At 66.6% G+C, this 20,713-nt stretch overlaps 10 protein-coding genes across 10 annotated transcripts; 6 read left to right on the forward strand and 4 right to left on the reverse strand.

Annotated features, from left to right (window-relative positions):
* The first annotated feature begins 254 nt into the window (after positions 1-254).
* MICPUN_91199 (predicted protein) lies at positions 255-1,400 on the forward strand. The gene is made up of 4 exons (XM_002503445.1): positions 255-389; positions 696-788; positions 924-983; positions 1,156-1,400. The coding sequence occupies exons 1-4, from the start codon at positions 285-287 to the stop codon at positions 1,228-1,230; spliced, it is 333 nt and encodes a 110-aa protein (XP_002503491.1). The 5' UTR covers positions 255-284; the 3' UTR covers positions 1,231-1,400.
* Positions 1,401-1,789: 389 nt separating this feature from the next.
* On the forward strand, positions 1,790-2,269 carry MICPUN_73476 (predicted protein; the record flags this gene model as incomplete). The annotated part of the gene is made up of 1 exon (XM_002503446.1): positions 1,790-2,269. A coding segment is annotated over one exon (480 nt), but the record flags the coding sequence as incomplete, so codon positions are not given.
* A 205-nt stretch (positions 2,270-2,474) lies between these two features.
* MICPUN_59861 (predicted protein) lies at positions 2,475-4,019 on the reverse strand (the record flags this gene model as incomplete). Its single annotated transcript, XM_002503799.1, has 1 exon — positions 2,475-4,019. One exon carries the CDS (start codon positions 4,017-4,019, stop codon positions 2,475-2,477), a length of 1,545 nt encoding a protein of 514 aa, XP_002503845.1.
* Positions 4,020-4,045: 26 nt separating this feature from the next.
* MICPUN_59862 (predicted protein) lies at positions 4,046-5,219 on the forward strand. Its single transcript, XM_002503447.1, has one exon. It carries the CDS (start codon positions 4,119-4,121, stop codon positions 5,055-5,057), a length of 939 nt encoding a protein of 312 aa, XP_002503493.1. The 5' UTR covers positions 4,046-4,118; the 3' UTR covers positions 5,058-5,219.
* Positions 5,068-6,539, reverse strand: MICPUN_59863 (serine-pyruvate aminotransferase and/or alanine glyoxylate transaminase; the record flags this gene model as incomplete). The annotated part of the gene is made up of 1 exon (XM_002503800.1): positions 5,068-6,539. The coding sequence occupies one exon, from the start codon at positions 6,537-6,539 to the stop codon at positions 5,250-5,252; it is 1,290 nt and encodes a 429-aa protein (XP_002503846.1). The 3' UTR covers positions 5,068-5,249.
* A 359-nt stretch (positions 6,540-6,898) lies between these two features.
* MICPUN_59864 (predicted protein) lies at positions 6,899-8,266 on the forward strand (the record flags this gene model as incomplete). Its single annotated transcript, XM_002503448.1, has 1 exon — positions 6,899-8,266. The coding sequence occupies one exon, from the start codon at positions 6,899-6,901 to the stop codon at positions 8,264-8,266; it is 1,368 nt and encodes a 455-aa protein (XP_002503494.1).
* A 64-nt stretch (positions 8,267-8,330) lies between these two features.
* Positions 8,331-10,411, reverse strand: MICPUN_59865 (predicted protein; the record flags this gene model as incomplete). Its single annotated transcript, XM_002503801.1, has 2 exons — positions 8,331-10,004; positions 10,198-10,411. 2 exons carry the CDS (start codon positions 10,409-10,411, stop codon positions 8,389-8,391), a joined length of 1,830 nt encoding a protein of 609 aa, XP_002503847.1. The 3' UTR covers positions 8,331-8,388.
* Positions 10,412-10,841: 430 nt separating this feature from the next.
* On the forward strand, positions 10,842-14,396 carry MICPUN_59866 (predicted protein; the record flags this gene model as incomplete). Its single annotated transcript, XM_002503449.1, has 1 exon — positions 10,842-14,396. The coding sequence occupies one exon, from the start codon at positions 10,842-10,844 to the stop codon at positions 14,394-14,396; it is 3,555 nt and encodes a 1,184-aa protein (XP_002503495.1).
* A 42-nt stretch (positions 14,397-14,438) lies between these two features.
* Positions 14,439-15,195, reverse strand: MICPUN_50894 (predicted protein; the record flags this gene model as incomplete). The annotated part of the gene is made up of 1 exon (XM_002503802.1): positions 14,439-15,195. The coding sequence occupies one exon, from the start codon at positions 15,193-15,195 to the stop codon at positions 14,533-14,535; it is 663 nt and encodes a 220-aa protein (XP_002503848.1). The 3' UTR covers positions 14,439-14,532.
* Positions 15,196-15,310: 115 nt separating this feature from the next.
* MICPUN_59868 (predicted protein) lies at positions 15,311-20,281 on the forward strand (the record flags this gene model as incomplete). Its single annotated transcript, XM_002503450.1, has 2 exons — positions 15,311-15,615; positions 15,914-20,281. 2 exons carry the CDS (start codon positions 15,311-15,313, stop codon positions 20,220-20,222), a joined length of 4,614 nt encoding a protein of 1,537 aa, XP_002503496.1. The 3' UTR covers positions 20,223-20,281.
* Positions 20,282-20,713: the final 432 nt, after the last annotated feature.

Consider the following 20,713-nt stretch of genomic DNA (forward strand, 5'->3'; position numbering starts at 1 on the left):
GATAGCGGATTGGCGACGTCGAGGGAACTTTCACAGCCGTTCGATTTTTTCGGGCTCTGACTGCAGCGGCCGTGCAGACAAAGTGCAAGTTTAGCGTTAGCGGGTTATATTCGCTCGTCACTCACACGGTGATCAGTTACGTTTTCGAATTCACGCGAAACAATAATTTTGCCAGGCGAGGCTCGCCCCCGCTTCCTGCGCTTCCCGTGTTTTTTAATCCCGAAGCTTCGCGCACGGCTGACCCTTTTCGCTCGGCGTACACGCCCTGCACAGCATCGGGAAACATGGGCAAGACTCAGGACGTCGTGACCCGCGAGTACACCATCAACCTCGCCAAGGCGGTCCACGGACTGACCTTCAAGAAGAGGGCTCCTCGTGCGGTGCAAGCGGTAAGTGCCCAACCCCGAGACAAACGAGCCGCGATTAGGGCTAGGCGTCGGTACGACGCGCGAGACGCGGCGTCGACGCGAGTCACGACGGTCGGTTCCCCTGAACGACGCGGCGTTCTATCGTTCACGTTATGAAGGGGGCATCGTGACGCCGTTCGTGTCGATCGATGACGCGCATCGCCCGGGGACGGGTCGTTTCCGTCCGCCCATCGCGGCCCGGGCTCGCCCGCTTCGCGCTCGCGAGGCGATGAGTCCTTTTTTCCCGAGCACCCCCGCTCACCTCCGCCCCCTCCTCGACGCCAACAGGTGAAGAAGTTCGCGCAGAAGGTCATGAAGACCTCCGACGTGCGTGTTGACGTGAAGCTCAACAAGGCTATCTGGTCCAAGGGCATCCGCAACGTGAGTAGACGCGCGTCCGCCCCGCACTTTTCGCATCGCCAGGTCCTAGGGTTTGGCACCCGGTCCGGACTGTTTCCCCGTACGGAAAGCACCGACGCTGACCGCGGTCCCGTACTTCCACTCCCGCGTCCACAGGTTCCCCGCAAAATCCGCGTGCAGATCTCCCGCAAGCGCAACGACGACGAGGACGCCACGGTACGTACATCCCGCGCGGTCCCAGATCCTCGCGCGCGCGTCGAAGGCGTCGACGCCGCGCGACGGTGAAACCCAACAAATCTCTCTCGTCTCCCACCAAACATCTTCCTCCCCGGCGCGTGCGTCGTCGTCGTCCGTCTCTGACCCCCGGCGCCGTCTCTCGTTCCAACAGGAGGACCTCTACTCCTACGTGACCGTCGTCGACGGCCCCACCAACGAGGGCACCAAGGTTGTCGACGACGTCTAAGCGTCGAGCAAACGGTGTTGGGGTACATAGCTTGGGTTAAGATTTAGGGACACTCTCGCGTCGCAAGGTGGCTACCGTGCGGGCGCGAGGCGTCTCGAGCCGGAAAAAAAACCGATCCCGAGGGCGGGCGACGTAGCGCGTTTGTAATGTGAACTCTTCGTCCTCGAGAAGACTGTCGTCTCGGCCCGTAGCCAGAAGCGTACTGCCGCGGCGAGAGGATGTTTTTCACCAGCCCAAGTTCTAACACTCTGTGCGCTCTCGAAGTCCATCTGCAAACGTCGAATCAGTTTCGCGCGCGCCCCGCGTCGGTGGACCGTGGTGGCCCGTAGCCGACATGCCAAACTCGCGGGTGTTCCTCGACATCGACCTCGACTCCCACCGGGAGAAGTACCAGCGCGCGAGGGACTTCGTCGAGGCCACCGACCTGCGCTACGGATGGAGTAGCAAGGACATCGCCGAGCTCGGAGGTGGCGAGAAGCAGCGCGTGGTCGAGTGCTACGCGGACGACTTCGACTGGGGATCCAAGGGACCGATCGAGATCGAGCCCGCGGCGGAGGAGAGGGTGGTCATCGAGCTGTTCGACGACAAGGCGCCGCTGGCGGTGGAGAACTTCAAGGCGCTGTGCACTGGCGAGAAGGGCATGAGCAAGAACTGCGCGGTTCCCTACCACTACAAGGGGGTCAAGTTCCACCGCGTGGTCAAGGGGTTCATGATGCAGGGCGGGGACTTCGCGATGCAGAACGGGAGCGGTGGGGAGAGCATCTGGGGCAAGAAGTTCAAGGACGAGAAGGACGGTCTGAAGGGCAGGCACGACGCGAGGGGCGTGGTCGCGATGGGCAACACCGGGAAAAACTCCAACGGATCGCAGTTCTTCATCACCTTCGCGCCGTGCAAGCAACTCGACGGGAAGCACGTCGTGTTCGGTAAGGTGGTGGAGGGGATGAACGTGATCGACAAGGTCGAGGCGGTGGCCGTGTCCCCGGGTGGGGTCACGGAGGAACCGACCGTGCCGGTGGTCATCGCGGACTGCGGCGCGCTCCCTTGATTGGACGCGTCGGTCATAGCGAGCTAAACTCTTATAGCCAGCGCAGTAGCCAAGAGTGACGCGAACGTCTTTCGTTTTCATTACAAGGGAAGAAAGAATCTCGTAGCACTATCGGGACGAATGCGTTCGTCGCGCGGCGTCGTTATGTGTCAGTGGTCATGCGTACAGCGGCTCGTGTCTGGTCGAGCGGGTTTTTTTTTCAACGCCCGTCCTCCTCGGTGACGTCCTCGACCATGCCGTCAACCTCGACGACGGGGACGGCGCCGTCGTTGGCGTCGGCGTCGTCCTTGTTTTTATCGGCGGCGGAGGGAAGAGAGGCGGGGACGTCGCCGCGAACGGCCACCGTGATTCGTTCGGGCGCCGCGGGCTTCGCGGCGCAGACTGTGAGGACGCCGTTAACAACCTCGGCGGCGACGGTGGCCTTGTCCACGTTCTCGGGCAGCGCGACGGAGAAGGAGTAACGCCTGCGGCCGAAGCGGGTGGACGCGTCGGCGCGCGCGGTGAGCGTGTTCTTGCGATCGATCTCGACGGTGAAGTCGGCGGCGGAAACCCCGGGGACCGCGCGTTGGATCAGGGTGATCACGTCGCCGTCGACATCGTCTGCGTTTTTGTTCGGGCCCCCGGCGTCGGCGGCGTCGTCGCCGGGGGCCGGAAGCCCGAGGGGCGTCGCGGACACCGGCACGTTCACCCCAGTCGCGCGAGGGTTAACCACGCGAATCGTGAGCAGGCCGTCGACGCACCACGCCCTGACTGTCGCTTCGGCGTCGGCGAGTCTGAGGACGCGACGGAACTTGCGGCCGCCGAGCGCGCGCGACGCGCCTTCGACGAGGAGGGTCTCCGCGGGCCTCTTGCGGGAGATGGAGATGTCGTGCCTGGAAAAGCCCGGGACGTTGATGACGATGGTGTCACCGTCATCGTGGGCGTCCTTGGCGTCTTCGGCGTCCTTGGCGTCCTCGGCGTCCTTGGCGTCCTCGAGCATCGCGGTCGCCGGCGCGGAGTCGACGCGGATGAGCTCAGACTTGGGCGCCACCTTGGGGACGATGATCCTGAGCACGCCGTCGATGCACGACGCGGAGATGTTGGAGGCGTCCACGGCACCGCCAGTGGGTAGGCGGAGATCGGCGCGGACGTGCGGGTGCTTTTCGGACCTCACGGTGAGCAGGCCGCGCTCGGGCTTGGCGACGATGGCGAGATCCTCGGGGCGGACCCCGGGGCAGGTGGCGGAGACGAGGTAGCCCTCGTCGGTCTCGGACACCTCGGGATCGAAGTTGGGGACGTCGTCGGTGTCCATGGCGTCATCGGTGAGGACGAAGCGCACGAAGGGGTCTCGATGGGCCACGCGGAACGGGTCGGGGCCCCAGACTCGCCTCCGCGATCGCGGGCGGTGGAAGGGATGCGAAAACGCATCGGAGAAGATGGTGTCGAAGGCGTGGAAAGGAGAGGCGAAGAGCGCCATGTGCGTGTTGTCGATGTCGGTGGTGGTGGTGAGGGAGGTTGTGGTGGTCGTTGGCGGTCGGGGATGGACCTCGACGGCGGTGGCTGTTGCGGTCGGTGTTACGCTGCTGTGCGCAGAGCGAAGTGATGCGTCGCGACCGCCGAGTGCGCTCTTATGCAAAATTCCACAGCCGTTTCTTGAGATCGGCCGGCAGATTGCCTTCGTCGACCTTCGCACGCAGGCCGCGACTGAAAAACAGTCTCCAACTTTTGTCCAAAGAAGGATCGCGAACGCTCCTTCAGCAGTCATCGATTGCGACAGGTCATCGTTTTTCGCGCACCTCGCCCGCGGGAAGGGCGGAGGGGCGCGCTCGCTCGCCAAGGGGGTCGGAGGGACACGTCGCGATCGATGGGGTGCGTCGCTCGCGTCGCGTCTATGCTCGCGGCCCCACCACACGCGACGATCCCGATAAGATGTCGTTCGTCGCGTCCCGCCCCGCGCGTTTGCCGCGCCGAGCGCGCGCGCGGTGGCCCGTCCTCGTCGGAGGAGGATGCAGACGGCGCGGCGCCGAGGCACTGGAGCAGGAAGCTGCGCGGCGCCGGGTCGGACGTCACCAGGGACGACCTGCGGTACATGTCTGCCAAGGTGGCGCCCTCGGGGAACGACGCGGGAGGCCTCGGGGCTACGCTCATCGGGGTGAAGCGCGACAGGGACAACGTCACGCTCGTGGAGGATGAGAGACTCGTCGTACCGTTCCTCGCCGAGGCGTTGGGAGTGACGCAGCCGGAGGCGGAGGACGCGCTCGCGCAGCTGTGCGCGATCCTCCCGCCGGTGCGACGCCGGGGTGCGATCCGCAAGATGGGCGCGCCGACGATCGCGAGGCTGTGCCGCGATCTTCCCGGTCTGTCGCGCAGGCTCTTGGAACTGAAAAGAGTCTTCCCCGCGTGCGACGTAGCGGAGATGGCCGTCGTCTCCAGCCACCTCCTGACCGAGTCGATGGAAGACGTCATCGAGCCGAGCCTGGCGGCGCTGAGGGAGACGTTCCCCGAGGCTGGCGTAGACGGGAAACCCGGGGTGGACAGGATGGTCTTTGCGGTGCCGCAGCTGTTGGACGCGGACTTTGCTAAAAAAGCCGTCGCCGCCGTCTCTTCATCGTTCGGCGTCGATCTCGAGGCGGCGACGCGCGCGGTGCACAAGGACCCGAGGCTGGCGCTGAGGGTGGAGAGCGGAGCGGTGCGGAGCAGGTACTCCGCCAGCTTCGATCAGGCGAACGTGGTGGCGAACAGGGTGGTGAAGGAGCGGGCGAGGGAGGATTATTACCGCCCGGGGCGGGCGAGGGAGCCGTGAAGGTAGACTATTTACACGTATTAAGTAGCCGTATTAAGTGTTAGAACCCAGAGCCTCGGCGACTGTTCGTTCGACTCGACGCTTCGCGAGTGAGAAACGACCGCGCTTCGCGATTGAAACGTCGGCTCGGCGCGGCGACGGCGAGCGTCTCGAATCCGTCTCAAATCCGTCTCAAACTCGTCTCAAAATTCGTCAGCGCTCCACCCCGTCCAGCGCCTTCGCGATCGCGCCCTCGATCGCCCTCACCGTCCCGTCCGGGTCTCGCACCTTGTCCAGCCCGAAGAGGCCGAACCGAAACGTCCCCATCTCCGGCTGCGTCTCCAGCATGTACGGGACGCCCGCCGCGATTTGAAAACCCGCGGCTTTGAATTTGGCGGCGACGCTCTTATCGCCTACGTACGCGACGGCGACGCCTGGCGCGCGGTATCCCGGCGCGGCGACGATGGTCAGGCCGGCAGCCTCCATGACGTCCCTCACCCTGGCGCCCATGGCGACGAAGTCGTCCTTGATTTTCGCGAAGCCGTAGTCGCGCGTCTCGAACGCCGCGTCCCTGAACAGTCGGAGGCAATCGGTGGGCATGGTGGTGTAGTAGCTGAACCCGCCGGCGACGTAGGTGTCCATGACGCCGAGCCACTTGCGCAGGTTGAGCGTCATGCTGTCGCTTTTCGTCGCGCTTTCGTCGCGGACGAGCGCCTCGGCGCGCGCGGAGAGCATCACCACGCCGGCGCACGCGTGTCCGCTCCATCCTTTTTGCGGCGCGGTGATGACGACGTCGATACCGAGGGCTTTCATGTCGACCCAGTAGGTGCCGGACGCGATGCAGTCGAGGACGAAGACGGCGCCGACGCGGTGCGCGGCGTCCGCGATTTGTTTGACGTGATCGTCGGGGAACATCACGCCGGTGGAGGTCTCGACGTGCGGGGCGAAGACCACCTTGGGCTTTTCTTTTTCGATGGCGGAGACGATGGCGTGGACCGGGAGGGGCTTGACGTGCGGGCGGGACGCGTCGGTGCCCTCGGTGTCGAGCGTGGCCTTGAGGACGACAACCTCGGACGCGATCTCGGTCTGCTCGAAGATGTCGGTCCACCGGTAGGAGAAGTACCCGTTGCGGACGACGAGCGCCTTCTCGCCGCGCGCGAACTGTCGCGCCACCGCCTCCATGCCGTACGTGCCTGATCCGGGGAGGATGACGGTCGCCGCGGCGTTGTAGACGCCCTTGAGGAGGGTGTTCAGGTCGTTCATGACCTCGATGAATGGCGCGGACATGTGGTTGAGCGCGCGGTCGGTGTAAACCACGCTGAACTCCTTCAGTCCGCCGCTGTAGTCGTCCGGCATGGCGCGCCGGTGCCACTTCTCCGGAGCGATCGCGCCGTCGCCGTTGGCGTGGTACGGGCACGAGCCGCTCGCTTCGGCGAGGACGGAGGGGGCGGCGATCGCGAGTGTCGCGATCGCCGCGACGATGACGAGGAACGAGACGCGCATCGGGATCGGACTCGGATCGAGGCGGGCGGATACGAGCGGGCGCGTCGCTTCGCGATCTGACGAGCCAAGTCTGACGAGGCGCAAACACGTTTACGTTGTTGGTCGCGGCATTGGCGTTTTCGCCAACCGCTGCGATACATATCTGCAAAATCGAGAAATCACCCCAATCAACTGCGAAAAGAGCCCCGGGATCCCGGGAACTCGCTTCAACCCCTTCCAGGGGGTCGTAGCTCACATGGTAGAGCGCTCGCTTCGCATGCGAGAGGTACGGGGATCGATACCCTGCGACTCCACTTTTTTTATTTTTTTTGCCGGAGCGTCCGATAAATCCAACGGCGGATAGCGCGCCGCAGAGAGCCATGGCGCCGTCGCTCGAGGAGTGGGTCGCCGACCTCGCCTCGGGTCACGATGCGAGACTGACCAAGGCGGCGGTGCGCCAGTCGGCGCACGGCAAGGGCCTGTTCGCGTCCGAGCCCGTCAAGCGCGGCGACGTCGTCGCTTCGGTGCCGAAGAAGCTGACCCTGTGGGTGCAGGAGGGCAACGCGCTCGCGCTGCCGGGCGACGGCGCCTGGCCGAGGGTGCGCGCCGGCGCGTCCGCGGCGGCGCCGGACTCGGGGAAAGGGTGGGAGTTCATCCTCGCGCGCGCGATCGTCGACGCGGTCGCCGGCGACGGCGGCGCCTTCTGGGAGGCGTACGGCGGCATGATGCCCGGCCCGGAGACCCTCGCGCACCCCTTCCTCCTCTCCGACGCGACGCTGCGCGAGCTCCAGGACGACGACATGGCGCGCAGGGCGAGGGACGAACGCGAGCTCATCAAGGCGTTGATGCCCGATCTCACCACCCCGCAACACGCCATGGACGACGACCCGCACGTCACCGTCGGCGCGTGGGCGCTGGCGCTCGTCCGATCGCGAGCCATGCGCGTGGGCGTCGGCGCGCACGCCGTCGTGCCCTTTCTGGACTGCGCCAACCACGCCTCGGTGCCCTCCGTCGACTACAGGTGCGACTCCGTGGAGACCCCGGCGTCTTCGGGGCTTCCGCCGCAGGCTTCGGAGGCGATGGCGGACGTCGAGCTCGTCGCGCTGACGGACGCCGACGTCGGCGACGAGCTCCGCCTGGCGTACACAAAGGGCCAACTGACGTCGACGGAGCACTTCGAGCAGTACGGCTTCGTGCCAACGGGCGGGTCCCCGGCGGACCGCGTGCGCGGGTTACCGAGGGTTAATAAGGGCAAGCGCGCGGCGCGGCTGGGACGAGCGCTCAGGCGCGCGATCGGCGCGACGCTTCGAGGGGTGTGGAACGAGGTGGAGGATGCCGAGTCGGCTCGGAGCGGGAGCGGCGTGGAAGCGTTTGACGCTCGGGCGGTGGTCGTGGCGGCGGGGGCGTCGATCGCCGCGACGCTCGGGGACGGGGACGACGACGCGGGGGGAGGAGGACGCGAGGAGGGGGTCCTCGAGGAGGGGGTCCTCGAGGATGCGGCGTCGTCGTCGGAGGATATGACGTCGGAGGAGGAGTCGGCGCACCTGGCGGCGCTGAGACGCGCGGCGGCGGAGCTCGAGGCTTCGTACGAGACCACGCTGGAGGCGGACGAGGCGGCGTTTGGCGGGGCGACCGAGAGTGGGGACGAGCGGCTCGCGAACGTGATGCACCTGCGCGTGTGCAGGAAACGTCTGGCGCGCCGCGTGCGCGAGGTGCTCGACGGGATCGAGTTGGAGGAATCTTATTAGGGCGGGGGGTTTCGGGTTTGCGGACCACCGGGACGCGGACCACCGGGACGCGGGCTCGGTTTTTAGGTCTACGTTTTAGGTCTGACATAAACACGTCTTTCATGAGGTCGTCGTCGTCGTCGTCAGTCCCAGTACTTGATCGTGCCGTCCCACGAGCACGTCGCGACTTTCGACGTCTCCAGAGGGTGCCACTCGCACCCGATCGTCACCTTGTCGTGCGCCTTGAGCGTCTTGAATATGCGCCGCGACTTCCAGTCCCAGAATATGCACTTGCCGTCGGCGTCGCCGCTCATCAGGAATCGCCCGTCGGGGGAGAAGTTGGGCTGACACGCGTATCCGCCGTTGGCGTGCCCCACGAACCGCTTCTTCGTGTTGAGCCTGAACCGGTCCTTGGCGGAGTATATCATGATCTGGTTGTCCAAACTCTGGCACGCGAGCCACTGCTGATTCGGCGACAGCGTCACCGCCGGCATCGAGTGCATGGACGGGTCCGCGATGTACTTCATGACGACCGGTATGCCAAACTCCCAAACCCGCATGGACTTGTCGTCGGACGTGGTGACGAACCTTCGGCCCTCGTCCACGAACGTCACGGTGTTCACCGCGCCCAGGTGCTGATCGTACTCCTGGACCACGTCGCCGGTGTTCATGTCGTACTGGACAATCTTCTTGTCGCTCTGCGCCGCCATGAGGATGTTCTGCTTCTCCGGGTGAAGCACCGCCGCGTACGCCATCTTACCCGAGGTGAACGTCGAGATGACCTTGCCCGTCTCGGTGTCCCACAGCTTAATCTTCTTATCGTGCGAGGACGAGACGAAACGAGCGCCGTCGCTCGTAAAGTTGATGTCCTTGACCGCCTTGTCGTGGCCGAGGTAGGTGCGCATGCACTTGCCGGTGTTGTGCACGTCCCAGATCTTGATCTTCGAGTCCATACCGGCCGAGAGGATGAGGTGCCCGTGCCTCGGGAAGAACCGAATCGCCTGCACGCCCTTGGTGTGCCCGCTCCACGTGTGGATCAGACGCTTGGGCGCGTAGCAGTGGTCGTTCTCCTTCTTCCTGTCCTTCGGCGGCGCCAGCCAGCTCTCCCCGGCGTAGTTCCGCTCCTCCTTGCCGTGGAAGAACGACTTCTCACCCGCGGGACCCGCCCCGCCGCCGCCGCCGCCGCCGCCCACGCCCGCGCCGTCCTCGTCCTCGCCGCCGCCCGCGCCCCCCTCCTCGTCCTTGAGCCGTCCCTTGCGCCGCAGATTCGCCTCCCGCCGCGCCGCGTGCCAAAGAACGTACTCCTTCGCCTCCTCGGTGAGCTCGTCCACCGTCAGCGGCTTCGTCGCGTCCCTCGCGGGCGCCCACGCGCTGCGGTCCCTCGCGAGCGCCGCGACGCCCGGTCCGCCCCCGGCGCCCGGGTCCGCGGCGACCGCCGCGGCGAGCACCTCGTCTCGAACCTTACGCCGCTTCGCCGCCGTCGACGTGAACACCGTCTCGCCCGCGTGCGCCGCGATGGCTGCGGCGTCGCCCACGTACGCGCTCCCGTCGGGCGCCACCGCGTACCCCAGCGCGTTGAACGTCTGGAACTGCTCGTCGAACGCGTGCTTGTTGACGTGCGCCCACTCGACGTGGCCGGTGGCGTGGTTTCGCATCTGTCGCGACGCCCCCGCGGGATTGAACGGGTGCGCTGGGCCCGCGATTGGCTCGTGCAGGTCGTCGTACTTGACGTTATAGTAGATCTTCTTCCTCGCCGGGTCTGTTGCGCGTGTGTGGGGTGGGGTGGGGACGCGTGAGCGAGGGGACGCGTGAGCGAGAGGTGGCGGGGTGGAATGGGAGGTTCGGATCGATCGAATCTCGGTTTGGGGCGTAGGGTTACGCGCGCGCGGGATCCGTGGCGTGCCGGTCGGGGGCGCGGGGGTGGGTCGGGGCGGTGCGGGGCGCGCGCGTACCGTGCATATCGCGCGTGGACGCGAGGCTGACCAGCCGCGCGTCCCCCCCCTCGCCCGCGACCGCGAGGCCCGCGTCATTGACGCGCGGCGCCAGGTCCGGCACCGCGTGCTTGGCTCGTAGCATCGCGGCGGTGGTGGCGACGTCGTCGTCGGTGTCGCCGTCGCCGGCGCCGCCCTCGCCGCTGGCGTCCGAGTACTGCGCCAAGAGGTCCATCGTCGTCGTGTGCCTCCGCGCTCCTCGCTCTACCTCTCGACCCGCGGGGCGCCAGGGACCTTCGGCGGTCTGGTGGTGCCTCTCGCGTGAGTGATCGTCAATCGTCCGGCCGGCGCGGGCGCGATTGAGGCGGGAGAGCACCTGGGAAGCTGCTGGGCTCATAAAAAATATTCTAATGAGTGCTGTGCCGGGATCGCCGTAGATTTAAACCGCCGAATAGACCTTCGAAACTCTCACGACTATTTGCCCGTACACGTCACGTGCACGTCTGAAATCGCGCATTCCCGGGTGCTATCCAAAGGCGGCTAAAACCCTCAAGATTCTAGGTCAGCTCCCACAGCAACCGCGCGACTCGGCTCGGAGCGCCGCGCGGATACGAGGCAGACGTGGACGGATCGCGCATCGGGGAAGGCTCGACGCGAACTGAACCATGAGCGCGACGCGTGCGATGCTCGCGGCCGGCGCGGCGACGGGCGCGGGAGCGCGCCAGGCTTCGATCGCCCACCGCCCGGCGAACGGTACCGCCCGGGGCCCGGTGGCTCCCGCGGCGGTTCCGCTGCGCCGCGGTGCGCGCGCCTGGGGCGCCAGACCCCGCGCGCGGAGGTCCCGCGCGTTCATCGCCGCCGCCACCGACGGATCCGACGACGGATCCGACGACGCCGCGCGCGTGGATCCCGCCAGCTTCGGCAGGACCGCGCGCCGGATGACAATCGTCGAGCGGGGCGTCGACTCGGGATCCTCCATCCGCAGGACCGCGCAGGCGGCGGTCGTCGCCGCCGCCGCCATGTTCGGCGGCGTCGGCGTCGCGCACGCGGCGGCATCCTCCTCCGCGGCCGACGCCTCGCGAGGAGGAGCGACGTCGTCCGTCGTCGGGCCGTCCCATCATCGCGGCGCGGCTGATCGCGACGCCGAGCTCTTCCAGATCGCAGACGCCGACGACGACAAGGAAGCGGCGGCGCGCGCGAAGAAGCTCGCCGAGGTGCGCCGCATCAAGCAGGCTCGCAAGGAGAAGATGGAGGCGGCCAAGAAGAAGAACAAGGGCGAGGACGACGACAAGGGCGGTAAAAAGGGCGGAAAGGGGGGGAAGGCGACGGCGGAGGACAAGGAGCTCGCCAAGGAGCTGGCAGAGAGGAAGCGGCAGTATCGCATCGAGGCTGCCAAGAAGAAGGCTTTCGCGGCTGCCCTCGAGCGCGAGCGCGCGGCGGTCGCGGATGAGCTGGATTCCGAACTCCCAATCGACGAGTCGGCGTACGCTTCCGAGGAGACGTACGAGGAGGACGTCGTCGAGGAGGGGAAGGGTAAGGAGGGTATGTTCAAAAAATCCAAAAAGGATGAGGACGCTTCGGGCGAGGAACGTCGCGGCCTGTCCGTCGGGGGCATATCCCTGCCCACCTTCGGGCTCTCCGCCGAAGAGCGGGCGGAGCGGGCACATGAGAGGGCGTATAGGGAGGCGTTGAAGCTGGACAACGTCGATCGCGTCATGTTGGGCGACGAGCCCGAGCTGACGGTGAAGCAGAAAATAACCAAGTTCCTGGACGAGAACATCCCGGTGGGGCGGTTCACGCGCAACGTCAACCTCACCTATCTCCGCGACCCGTTCGCGGTGAAGGGCACGAAGTGGGCGCCGTGTGAGATGTCGTACACGGGATTTTACGACCTCTGCGAGGTTGGCCGTGTCAAGAGGGTCGAGTACATGCCCAACATGAACACGGTCAAGTTCTTCCTGTACGACACCGACGAGGTGTTCTACGCCAACCTCCCTTACGACCCGACGCTGTACAAGCTGCTGATCGAGAAGAAGATCGACGTCATCAGCAAGCAGCACTCGCCGTTAGAGCTGTTCTTCCGGGGCCTGGCCCACGCGGGAGCGCCGATGATATTGCTGTGGTTCATCTTTGTAATCTGGCAAGATATGAAGGAGGACACCACGGAGGGTACCACGCTGATGAACACTGGCACGGCGAAGACGTACAGCTCCACCCCGGAGTTCGGAATGAACATGGACGACATCGCGGGCATCGACGTGATCCGCCAGGAGATGGACGAGCTCATCTCCTACCTCCGCGATTACCAGAGGTACGTGAGGGCGGGCGCGTCCATCCCCATGGGCGTCCTCCTGTGCGGACCCCCGGGAACGGGCAAGACTTTGCTCGCCAGGTGCTTGGCGGGCGAGGCCGGGGTGCCCTTCTTCGCGTGCGCGGGCACCGAGTTCATGGAGATGTTCGTGGGCGTGGGCGCGGCGCGCATTCGCAACCTGTTCAACCAGGCGCGCAAGTGCCGCCCGTGCATCATCTTCATCGACGAGTTTGACTCGGTCGCCGTGCGCAGAAAAGACGCGGCGGCGATGGAGGGCAACGACGAGCAGGTGGCCACCATCAACCAGCTCCTTACCGAGATGGACGGCTTCGGCGGCAACAGCGGCGTGATGGTGTTCGCCGCGACGAACAGGCCGCACGTCATCGACCCGGCGCTGATCCGACCCGGCCGCTTTGACCGCGTGATCGAGATGCCCCTCCCCAACCGAGAGGCCCGCATGGACATCATCGACCTTCACTGCTCGTATCAGGTCTTCGAGGGCATGATCGACCCCGACCTCGACGTCGCGCTGATCGCGAGGCAGTGCGCGGGATTCACCGGCGCGGACCTCGAGAACCTCGTCCGCACCGCCGCCCAGCGCAACTCCGCGACGCTCAAGAGGGATAGAAAGCCCGCGGGTGACCGGGTCTTCCTCGACGTCATCGACGAGATTCGCCGCTCCAACGTGTTCAAGGCCACCGGCCAGGGCACCGTGGGGGAGACGGACGACACGACGGAGAATGCGCTCATCCAGCAGATGAACCCCTACATCCGCGACGTCATCTGCACCTACTACGCGGCTCAGACGCTGGTCTCGATGATGGTTCCCGGTTTCGACGAGGTGGCCAAGGTGAGGGTGTTCGCCGCGGGCGAGGAGTCTGGCCAGGTGGTGTACGTCCCCGACGAGGTTGGCTCGTCCGGCGCGTCGAACGTGAAGCGCAAGGCTTGGTACGAGGCCAAGATCGCCGTCCTCGTCGCCGGCCAGATGGCGGAGAGGTACCTCTACGGACCCGACAAGGTTTCGCAATTCGGCAACCTCGACATGCGAGAGGCCACCGCGCTGGCGTGCGAGATGGTCATGATGCACGGGTGGTCGGACATCGGCCCGATTTGCGTTCTTCGCGCGGACTCCACCGAGGAGAAGTACCTCAAGGGCGGGGTGAACAAGGGGAGCCAGACCGGGGGCATGGACTCTGGGCGAACCCGCGGTAAGCTCTGGGGCATCCCCCCCGGAAAGGACGGCACGCTCGCCGAGGGCCGCAAGGCCAAGTACAAGGAGGAACCCGGATTGGAGCTCCAGATGGAGCTCAGCGACGAGCTCGACATGCTCATCGCCAACGAGGTTCGTAAGATATTCATCAAGGCGTGCCAGCGAGCGGTGATGATCATGCACGATCCCAAGGGCACCGAGATGCTCTTCACGCTCCGCGAGGCTCTCGGCACGGCCAAGGAGGTCAACGGCCCGAACCTTCGCGCGGTGTTCAAGAAGTTTGGCCTCCACAAGCCCCCGAACTTCGACCTGTGGGACATCAACTGGGGTAAAAACGACGAGCTGTACTGGGACGAGTTCACCGAGTACATCTGGGCGGACGACGCGTCGAGCACCACGTTCTGGAAGCTCGTGTCCGACCAATGGCGTCGCACGGTGGCGGACCCCACGGCGTCCGTCGTCGCCGGAGACGGTTCCAACTCCGTTCCGCCGGACGTCCCGGAGTGGGCCAAGGAGTTCGTCAGGTCCTTACCCGTCGGGGGGCAGGAGGAGATGCTGATGTACGCGCCCAAGGAGGTTCAGGACAGGGTACGGGACGGCAAGCCGGCTGTGTACACCGGACCGGGGTTCGGCACGAGGGACGCTCGAGTCCTTCGAGGCGAACTAGACGACACCATCCCGGCGAAACCGACGGAGTGAGTGGCGGATCTCGAGTAGGATCTATGCAGGCGCACGCGGCTGTTAGCGCTAATCTTACTTATGATCGCAACGACGAAACGTCGGAAACTCGCTGCTCGCTCGAGTGTCGCCCAATCTATCGGATACACCACTCATCTCATCTCCAGGTGCAGTGCGACCCGAGCGCGCCTTCGCTGCCGACGAGCCCGCCGTTGTCCCAACCCGCTCCGCTGTGCCTCCAGTCGAACTCCGGCTTGATCCGCGGCCCCTTTCTCTTCCCGTTCGCGTCGTGACCGTCGCTTCCCGCGCGCGCCTTCCTCTTGTCGAACACGTACGCTCTCTCGCCGTCTTCTCCCACCACGCGCTCGAGGTTCGCGGCGTTGGCGTCGAGCCTCGCCTGCGTCTCGCGCCTCGCGGCGGCCACCTGCGCGTCCGTGCCCCGGATGACGAGCCTCGCGACGATGCCGCGGACCCTGGCCATGGCGTCGAACTTGCCCGCGATGTACTCCAGCTCGGCTCCCGTCTCGCGCGCGATGTCGGCCGCGCTCGCGGTCACGATGGAGGACTTGTGCTGCGGGAACTCCACCGTCTCCTCGATCTCATCCTCGCCGGTGGCGCGGCCCCTCTTGGTACCGCGCTCCTCACCGGCATCGTCGACGTCGGCGAGGAGCACCACCTTACCACCCGCGTCCGGATACTCCTCGTCCTCGTCGTCGGAGGAATCGCTCTCGTAATCCGCGACGAGGCCCATGCCGCTCGTCGCGGAGTGACGGCACGTCGTGCCCCGCGGGGGGCTGCTCCGTGGCGATTGATCGAGCATCGAGGGCCGCGTCTAACTTTTATGACTATCTCGAGCCTTCGCTTCAAACGTCGCCAGACCAAGCGGCGCGGCCGGGAGGAGTCACAAGCGCGTTCGGGCGCCTCGCTCACTCACGATGACGGCGGAGACCACGGAGACCGCGATGCTCAAGGCCAGGCGGTTCGCGGGCATCCTCAGCTCTGAGTCCTCGGGCGTCATGGCGACGATGCGGCAAAACTCGCGATGGGCGCTCTCGGGCATGGCCAGCTACGGCTACGGCGAGCCGGAGGAGCCCGCGGACGACCCGATGCTGGAGGAGTTCAAGGCCATGCGCCGGCGCCTGTTCACGTGGAGGAACTGGGACGAGGTGTCGCCCATCGCGTACCTCGCGCCCTTCCTTCAGGTGGTGCGCAGCGTCGAGACCAGCGGGCCAATCACGGGGTGAGCACCGCGGCCCCACGATCTAGCGTTTTCCCGGCGGGCCGCGTCGCCCGGATCTGAAGCCGAGCGATCGAGACCCGGGGCGGTTCCCATCCCCGCGGGACGACGTCCCAGGGCGGGATCTCGCCCCCGCGAGTCCCGCCCAAGCGCCGCCGCCGCGCATCACCCGCGCCGCCGCTCCCCCCCGCGCCCGCCTCCGCCGCCCCGCGCGCCACCCGCCACCCACCTTCAAAATATTTCCCTCCGCGCCAACTCACCCAGCTCCCGCCCCTTTCCCCCACCCGTCCCCACCTCTCAGGATGGCGCTGTCCGCCGTGCACAAGGTTCTGAAGCACGGGCTCATCAGCGAGCACAACCCCGACGCCGCGGAGGCCATGCACTGCATCGCCGACGCCGTCACGCTGTGCCGGTTCGAGGCGACCGATCCCGACCACGACGACGTGGTCCTGTCCAAGATCCTGCACGTGCTGCTCGAGTCCGTGCGGTGCCCGACGGGCGCGCTGCTGTCCGACGACGACGTGTGTAACATCGTTCAGGCGTGCTACAGGATCGGGCACCAGAGCGGCAAGGAATCGGCGCTCCTCCGCAACCTCTCCAGGCACACGCTCCGCGAGATCGTGCAGAGCGTGTTCAGGCGGCTGCCGCGGCTGAGCGACGCCGTGGAGCACCGAGGGCACCACATCGACGCCCCCGCGCCCCCGAGGGTTTCGACCGAGGGTGCCGAGGGTGCCGTCGACGGCAACGCGCAGGGTGCCGAGGGTGCCGTCGACGGCAACGCGGAGGAGGCGGAGTCGACGAATGAGCCGGAGGTGATCAGCCCGAGGGCAGTCGCCGAGGACGCTACGGAGCTCACGCCGCACGGCGAGCCCTTCGGCCTGGCGTGCGTCCTCGAGATCTTTCGGTTCGCGTGCTCGTTCATCTCCCTCGACGACCCGGCGGACGAGAACGCGGAGACGATGTGCGCCTTTGGGCTGCAGCTGGTGCTCTCCTCGCTGGAAACCGCGGGGGACGATTTCGCGAGACACCCCGCGCTGCTGACGCTGGTGCAGGACGACCTGTCCCGCGCGGTGCTCGCGGTGGCGCCCGCGGGTAACCCGCCGGTGCTCGCCGCGACCGCCGCGACGGTGCTGCAGATGTACATGGTGATGCACCACGACCTCAAGCTCCAGCTCGAGGCGTTTTTGAGGGTGGTGCTGCTGCCGCTGGCGGAGGGGCCGGGGCTCTCGAGGGCGCCCGGGGCCAAGGCGGACGCGAGCGACACCTCGGCGGAGTCGCAGAGGATCGCGCTGGAGTGCATAGTCGACCTGTGCCGCCAACCCGAGTTTGTCCCGGATCTGTACGTCAATTACGACTGCGATCTCGAGAGGCCGAACCTCTTTGAGGAGGTTTGCGCGCTCCTGTCGAGGAGCGCGTTTCCCGGGGAGGGCCGGGCGCTGGGCCAGACCAACCTGCTGTGCCTCGAGGGCCTGCTCGCGATCGTCGCCGGGATCGCGGATAGAAGCGCGGACGCCCCGCCCGTCGACGGCTTCCTCGTCGACGGCGAGGTGGACTTCACCGCGCCGTCTTCCGGGGGCGTGTCCGACGAGTCCGACCCGAGGGAGGTGTGGGCGGCGATTGACGGAGGGTCGAGCGCGGCGTCGATGCCCGGCGGCGTGCAGCGCGCGCACAGGCTCAGGCGCAACCGCGACGTCAAACGGCGGCTGATCTCCTGCGCGGAGCACTTCAACAAATCCCCGAAGAAGGGATTGGCGTACATGCAGGAGATTGGGTTGCTCCCGGAGCCGCTCGAGGCTAACGCCGTGGCTAGGTTTTTTAAGCACGCGCCGGGCTTGGACAAGGAGACCCTCGGCGAGTACCTCGGAGATCCGAAGGATTTCATGGTGGAGGTGCTCAAGGAGTACTGCGCCACCTTCGACTTCCACGGCGTGACGCTCGATAAGGCGCTTCGAAGCTTCCTCGACGGCTTCAAGCTCCCCGGCGAGGCGCAGAAGATTTCCAGAATTTTGGAAGTTTTCGCCGCGAGGTATCACGAGGCCAACCCCGGCGCGGTGGCCGACGCCGACAGCGCGTACGTGCTCTCCTACTCCATCATCATGCTCAACACCGACCAGCACAACCCGCAAGTCAAGCGCAAGATGACTCTGGAGCAGTTCATCCGCAACAACCGCGGGACAAACGGCGGCGAGGATTGGCCCAGGGAGACGCTCGAGTACATCTTCGAAGCCATCGCCACGGATGAGATCAAGCTCGAATCCACCGACACGTCCCCGGCGCTGTCGCAGTCCAGGTGGAACGACATCGTGCGGGGGTGCGCCACGGGCAAGGGGCGCATGATGACGGCGGTGGCCACCGACGAGGCTTGCATGTACGACGGCGAACTCTTTGGCATCGTGTGGAGCCCCACCGTCTCCGCCATCGCCGTCGTGTTCGACCACCCGGTGGATGACAGCGTGCTCAAGGAGGCGCTCGACGGGTTCCTCGGCGTGGCGCGCGTCGCGGGGCACCACAGGCTCACCGACGTCATGGACTCGCTCGTCGGAACCCTCTGCAAGTTCGCCTCGCCGTCCTACGCGAGCTCGGGCGGCGCGCAGGGCGGCGGGGAGAAGATCAAGCCGTCGGTGCTCTTCGGCAACGACGATCGCGCCAGAACCGCCGCCGTCACCGCGTTCACGGTGGCTTCCAGGTACGGCGATAACATCCGGCACGGGTGGCGGCACATCCTGGACCTCACGCTGAGGTTGCATCGCATGGACCTCCTCTCGGAGAAAGTCTGCGAGTCCCTCGCGCCGGACGAGAGGGACGGCGGGACGATGCGAACGCTCGACGGCGCCGAGGCTTCCACGTCTTTTCGCCGGCGAGAACGCGAGCGGCTGGCGAAGAAGAACAGCGGGAGCAACTCCATCCTGCGCGGGTTCTCGCAGCTCCTGTCGCTGGACACGGACAGCTGGGGCGGAAGCGGCGGGGAGGCGCCGCTTGGCGAGGACGAGAAGGAGGCGGAGGCGCGGGCCGTTCGATGCGTGGACGCGTGCCGCGTCGACGAGGTCTTCGCCGACTCGAAGTTTCTGGAGACGGATTCGCTCCAGCACATGGTCCGCGCGCTGGTGACGGCGGCGGGGGGTAAACCGGAGGGGCCCGGGGGTGCCGAGGGGGGTGCCGAGGGGGGTGCCATCGTCGACGCCCCTCGGGACGTGGACGAGGACGCCGCGGTGTTTTGCCTCGACGTCTTGGTCGGGGTGACGCTTCGCAACCGCGACCGCGTCAGGACGTGCCTGCCGCTCGTGTACGGGTTGCTCAGGCAGCTGGTGCAGACGGCCAAGACCCCGAGCGCGCTGGCGGAGCGCGCCATCTTCGAGGTTCTCCGGCTCTGCCGCAGGCTGCTGCCGCACAAGGAGGACCTCGCGGATGAGCTCCTGGATTCTCTCCGGCTGATGTTCGCGCTGGAGCCCGCGGTGGCTGACGCGTTCCTCGAGAGGATCGTTCGGGAGCTCGGTCACCTCGTCGCCGAGTGCGGAGGTCACGTCCGGGGCGCGAAGGGGTGGGAGACGGTGTGCAAGCTGCTGATGGCGAGCGCGAGGCACCCGGACGCGGCGGCGCACGGCTTCGCCGCGCTCCGCGCCATCGTCGAGGGCGCGCCGACGGATGACGGATCCTCCGCCAAACCCGCAGTTGTCGCCGAGAAGACGTCAACCGCCGCCGCCGACGCCAACGGCAACGGGCACCACGCCGACGATGACGACGACGACGCCCGCACCCCGTCGACACCCGGCACCGCGCACGGCGGCGCGCACCACCTGCGCCCGTGGAACATCCGCGCGTGCGTCGAGGCTGTCGGCGCCTTTATCGACGCGCACGAGGGGGGCGACGACCGATCCGTCGCGGCGGTGGGTTTGATCTCCTCCGCGACGGCGGCGACGGAGCGGTGGTGCTCCGGAAACGCGGACGGCGGCGCGATGGCCGTCGCCGCCGCGCGCGTAATGCGTTGGCCGAACCACCCGTCCGCGGGTAACTCCCCCGTCGAGGCGATCAACGCGCTGCGCGCCGAGACGATCGCGGGCGCGTGGACGGATTGCGTGTCGAAGCTCGTCGCCGTCGCGCGCGAGGAGACGCGGGCGGCGGTGAGGGACGACGCCATCCTGACGTTGCAGCGCGTGTTGCTCGCGTCGGACGGGCTCAACGCGCCGGCGACGCACTGGGTGCGCGTGTGTTCCGGGGTGTTGATGCCGTTGCTCGAGGCTATGGGCGAACGGACGCGAGCCGCGCCCCGGGGCGACGCCAAGGCGAGCGCCGAGCGAACCGCTCGGCTGGGCGTCTCGTGCGTCGCGAAGGCTTTCCTGCAGTACCTGCCGGCGATGTTAACCGCGGCGACGCCGGCGCAGTTCGCGGCGGCGTGGACCGAGGTGCTGGATCGCAACGCGGAGGTGCTCAAGCACGCGCGGAGCGAGGAGCTGCGGGAGGCGGTTCCCGAGGCTGTGAAGAACATGCTGCTGGTTATGAGCGCGCAGGGGGTGCTGGCGCCTGGCGCGCCCGAGGGTATCTGGGAGACGACGTGGAAGAAGGCGGCGGCGATCGACGCGGGTCTCACGCCGGCGATCGTCGGCGCCAAGTAGGCGCGATTTAATCGAATTCAGAACGCGTCAGCGAGCGCAGAGCGCGACGTGGGCGCCAGAAAAACAGGAAAAAAAAATTCCCGTCCCCACTGGTGACCTCCGGGGCACCGGATTGGCGCTGGGCACCCCTCCCGGAAGCGGTTTCCGTTCGAGGAGCCGCGCGCGTCGGGGCGCCCCGACGCGCGTTAGGGCCGCGGAAACCGCGCGCGCGCGACGTCGTCGACGTCCCGAGGGGATATCGAGCGCCTTCTGCCGCGCTCGCGCGGCGCAACCTGCGCAGCCGCCGGCGCCCTCGCCACCCTCGGAAGGGGCAGAAGTTTCCAGACGACAACGGAGCCAGCCGGGTCTTCTCGCGGAACTCTCCGTGGCTTCCGCGGACCTGCCGTGACGGACAAGTCGGCACACAAAACTTCTCGAGAGAGGGTCCTGAGGTCCCAGGTCCGGTGTTTTACCGAACTTTTTTTGTCGGTCGCCACCCACGGAAGGTGTCT

Source organism: Micromonas commoda, chromosome 7 (assembly GCF_000090985.2).
Source record: "Micromonas commoda chromosome 7, complete sequence".
NCBI classification, from domain to species: domain Eukaryota; kingdom Viridiplantae; phylum Chlorophyta; class Mamiellophyceae; order Mamiellales; family Mamiellaceae; genus Micromonas; species Micromonas commoda.

Excerpts from the sequence above, each read along its gene's own strand:
- MICPUN_59862 (XM_002503447.1), top strand. The coding sequence starts at position 4,119 with ATGGGGTGCGTCGCTCGCGTCGCGTCTATGCTCGCGGCCCCACCACAC.
- MICPUN_91199 (XM_002503445.1), top strand. The coding sequence starts at position 285 with ATGGGCAAGACTCAGGACGTCGTGACCCGCGAGTACACCATCAACCTC. Across the intron at positions 789-923 it reads GGTCCAAGGGCATCCGCAAC|GTTCCCCGCAAAATCCGCGT; the intron begins GTGAGTAGACGC and ends CCGCGTCCACAG. Across the intron at positions 984-1,155 it reads ACGACGACGAGGACGCCACG|GAGGACCTCTACTCCTACGT; the intron begins GTACGTACATCC and ends TCGTTCCAACAG.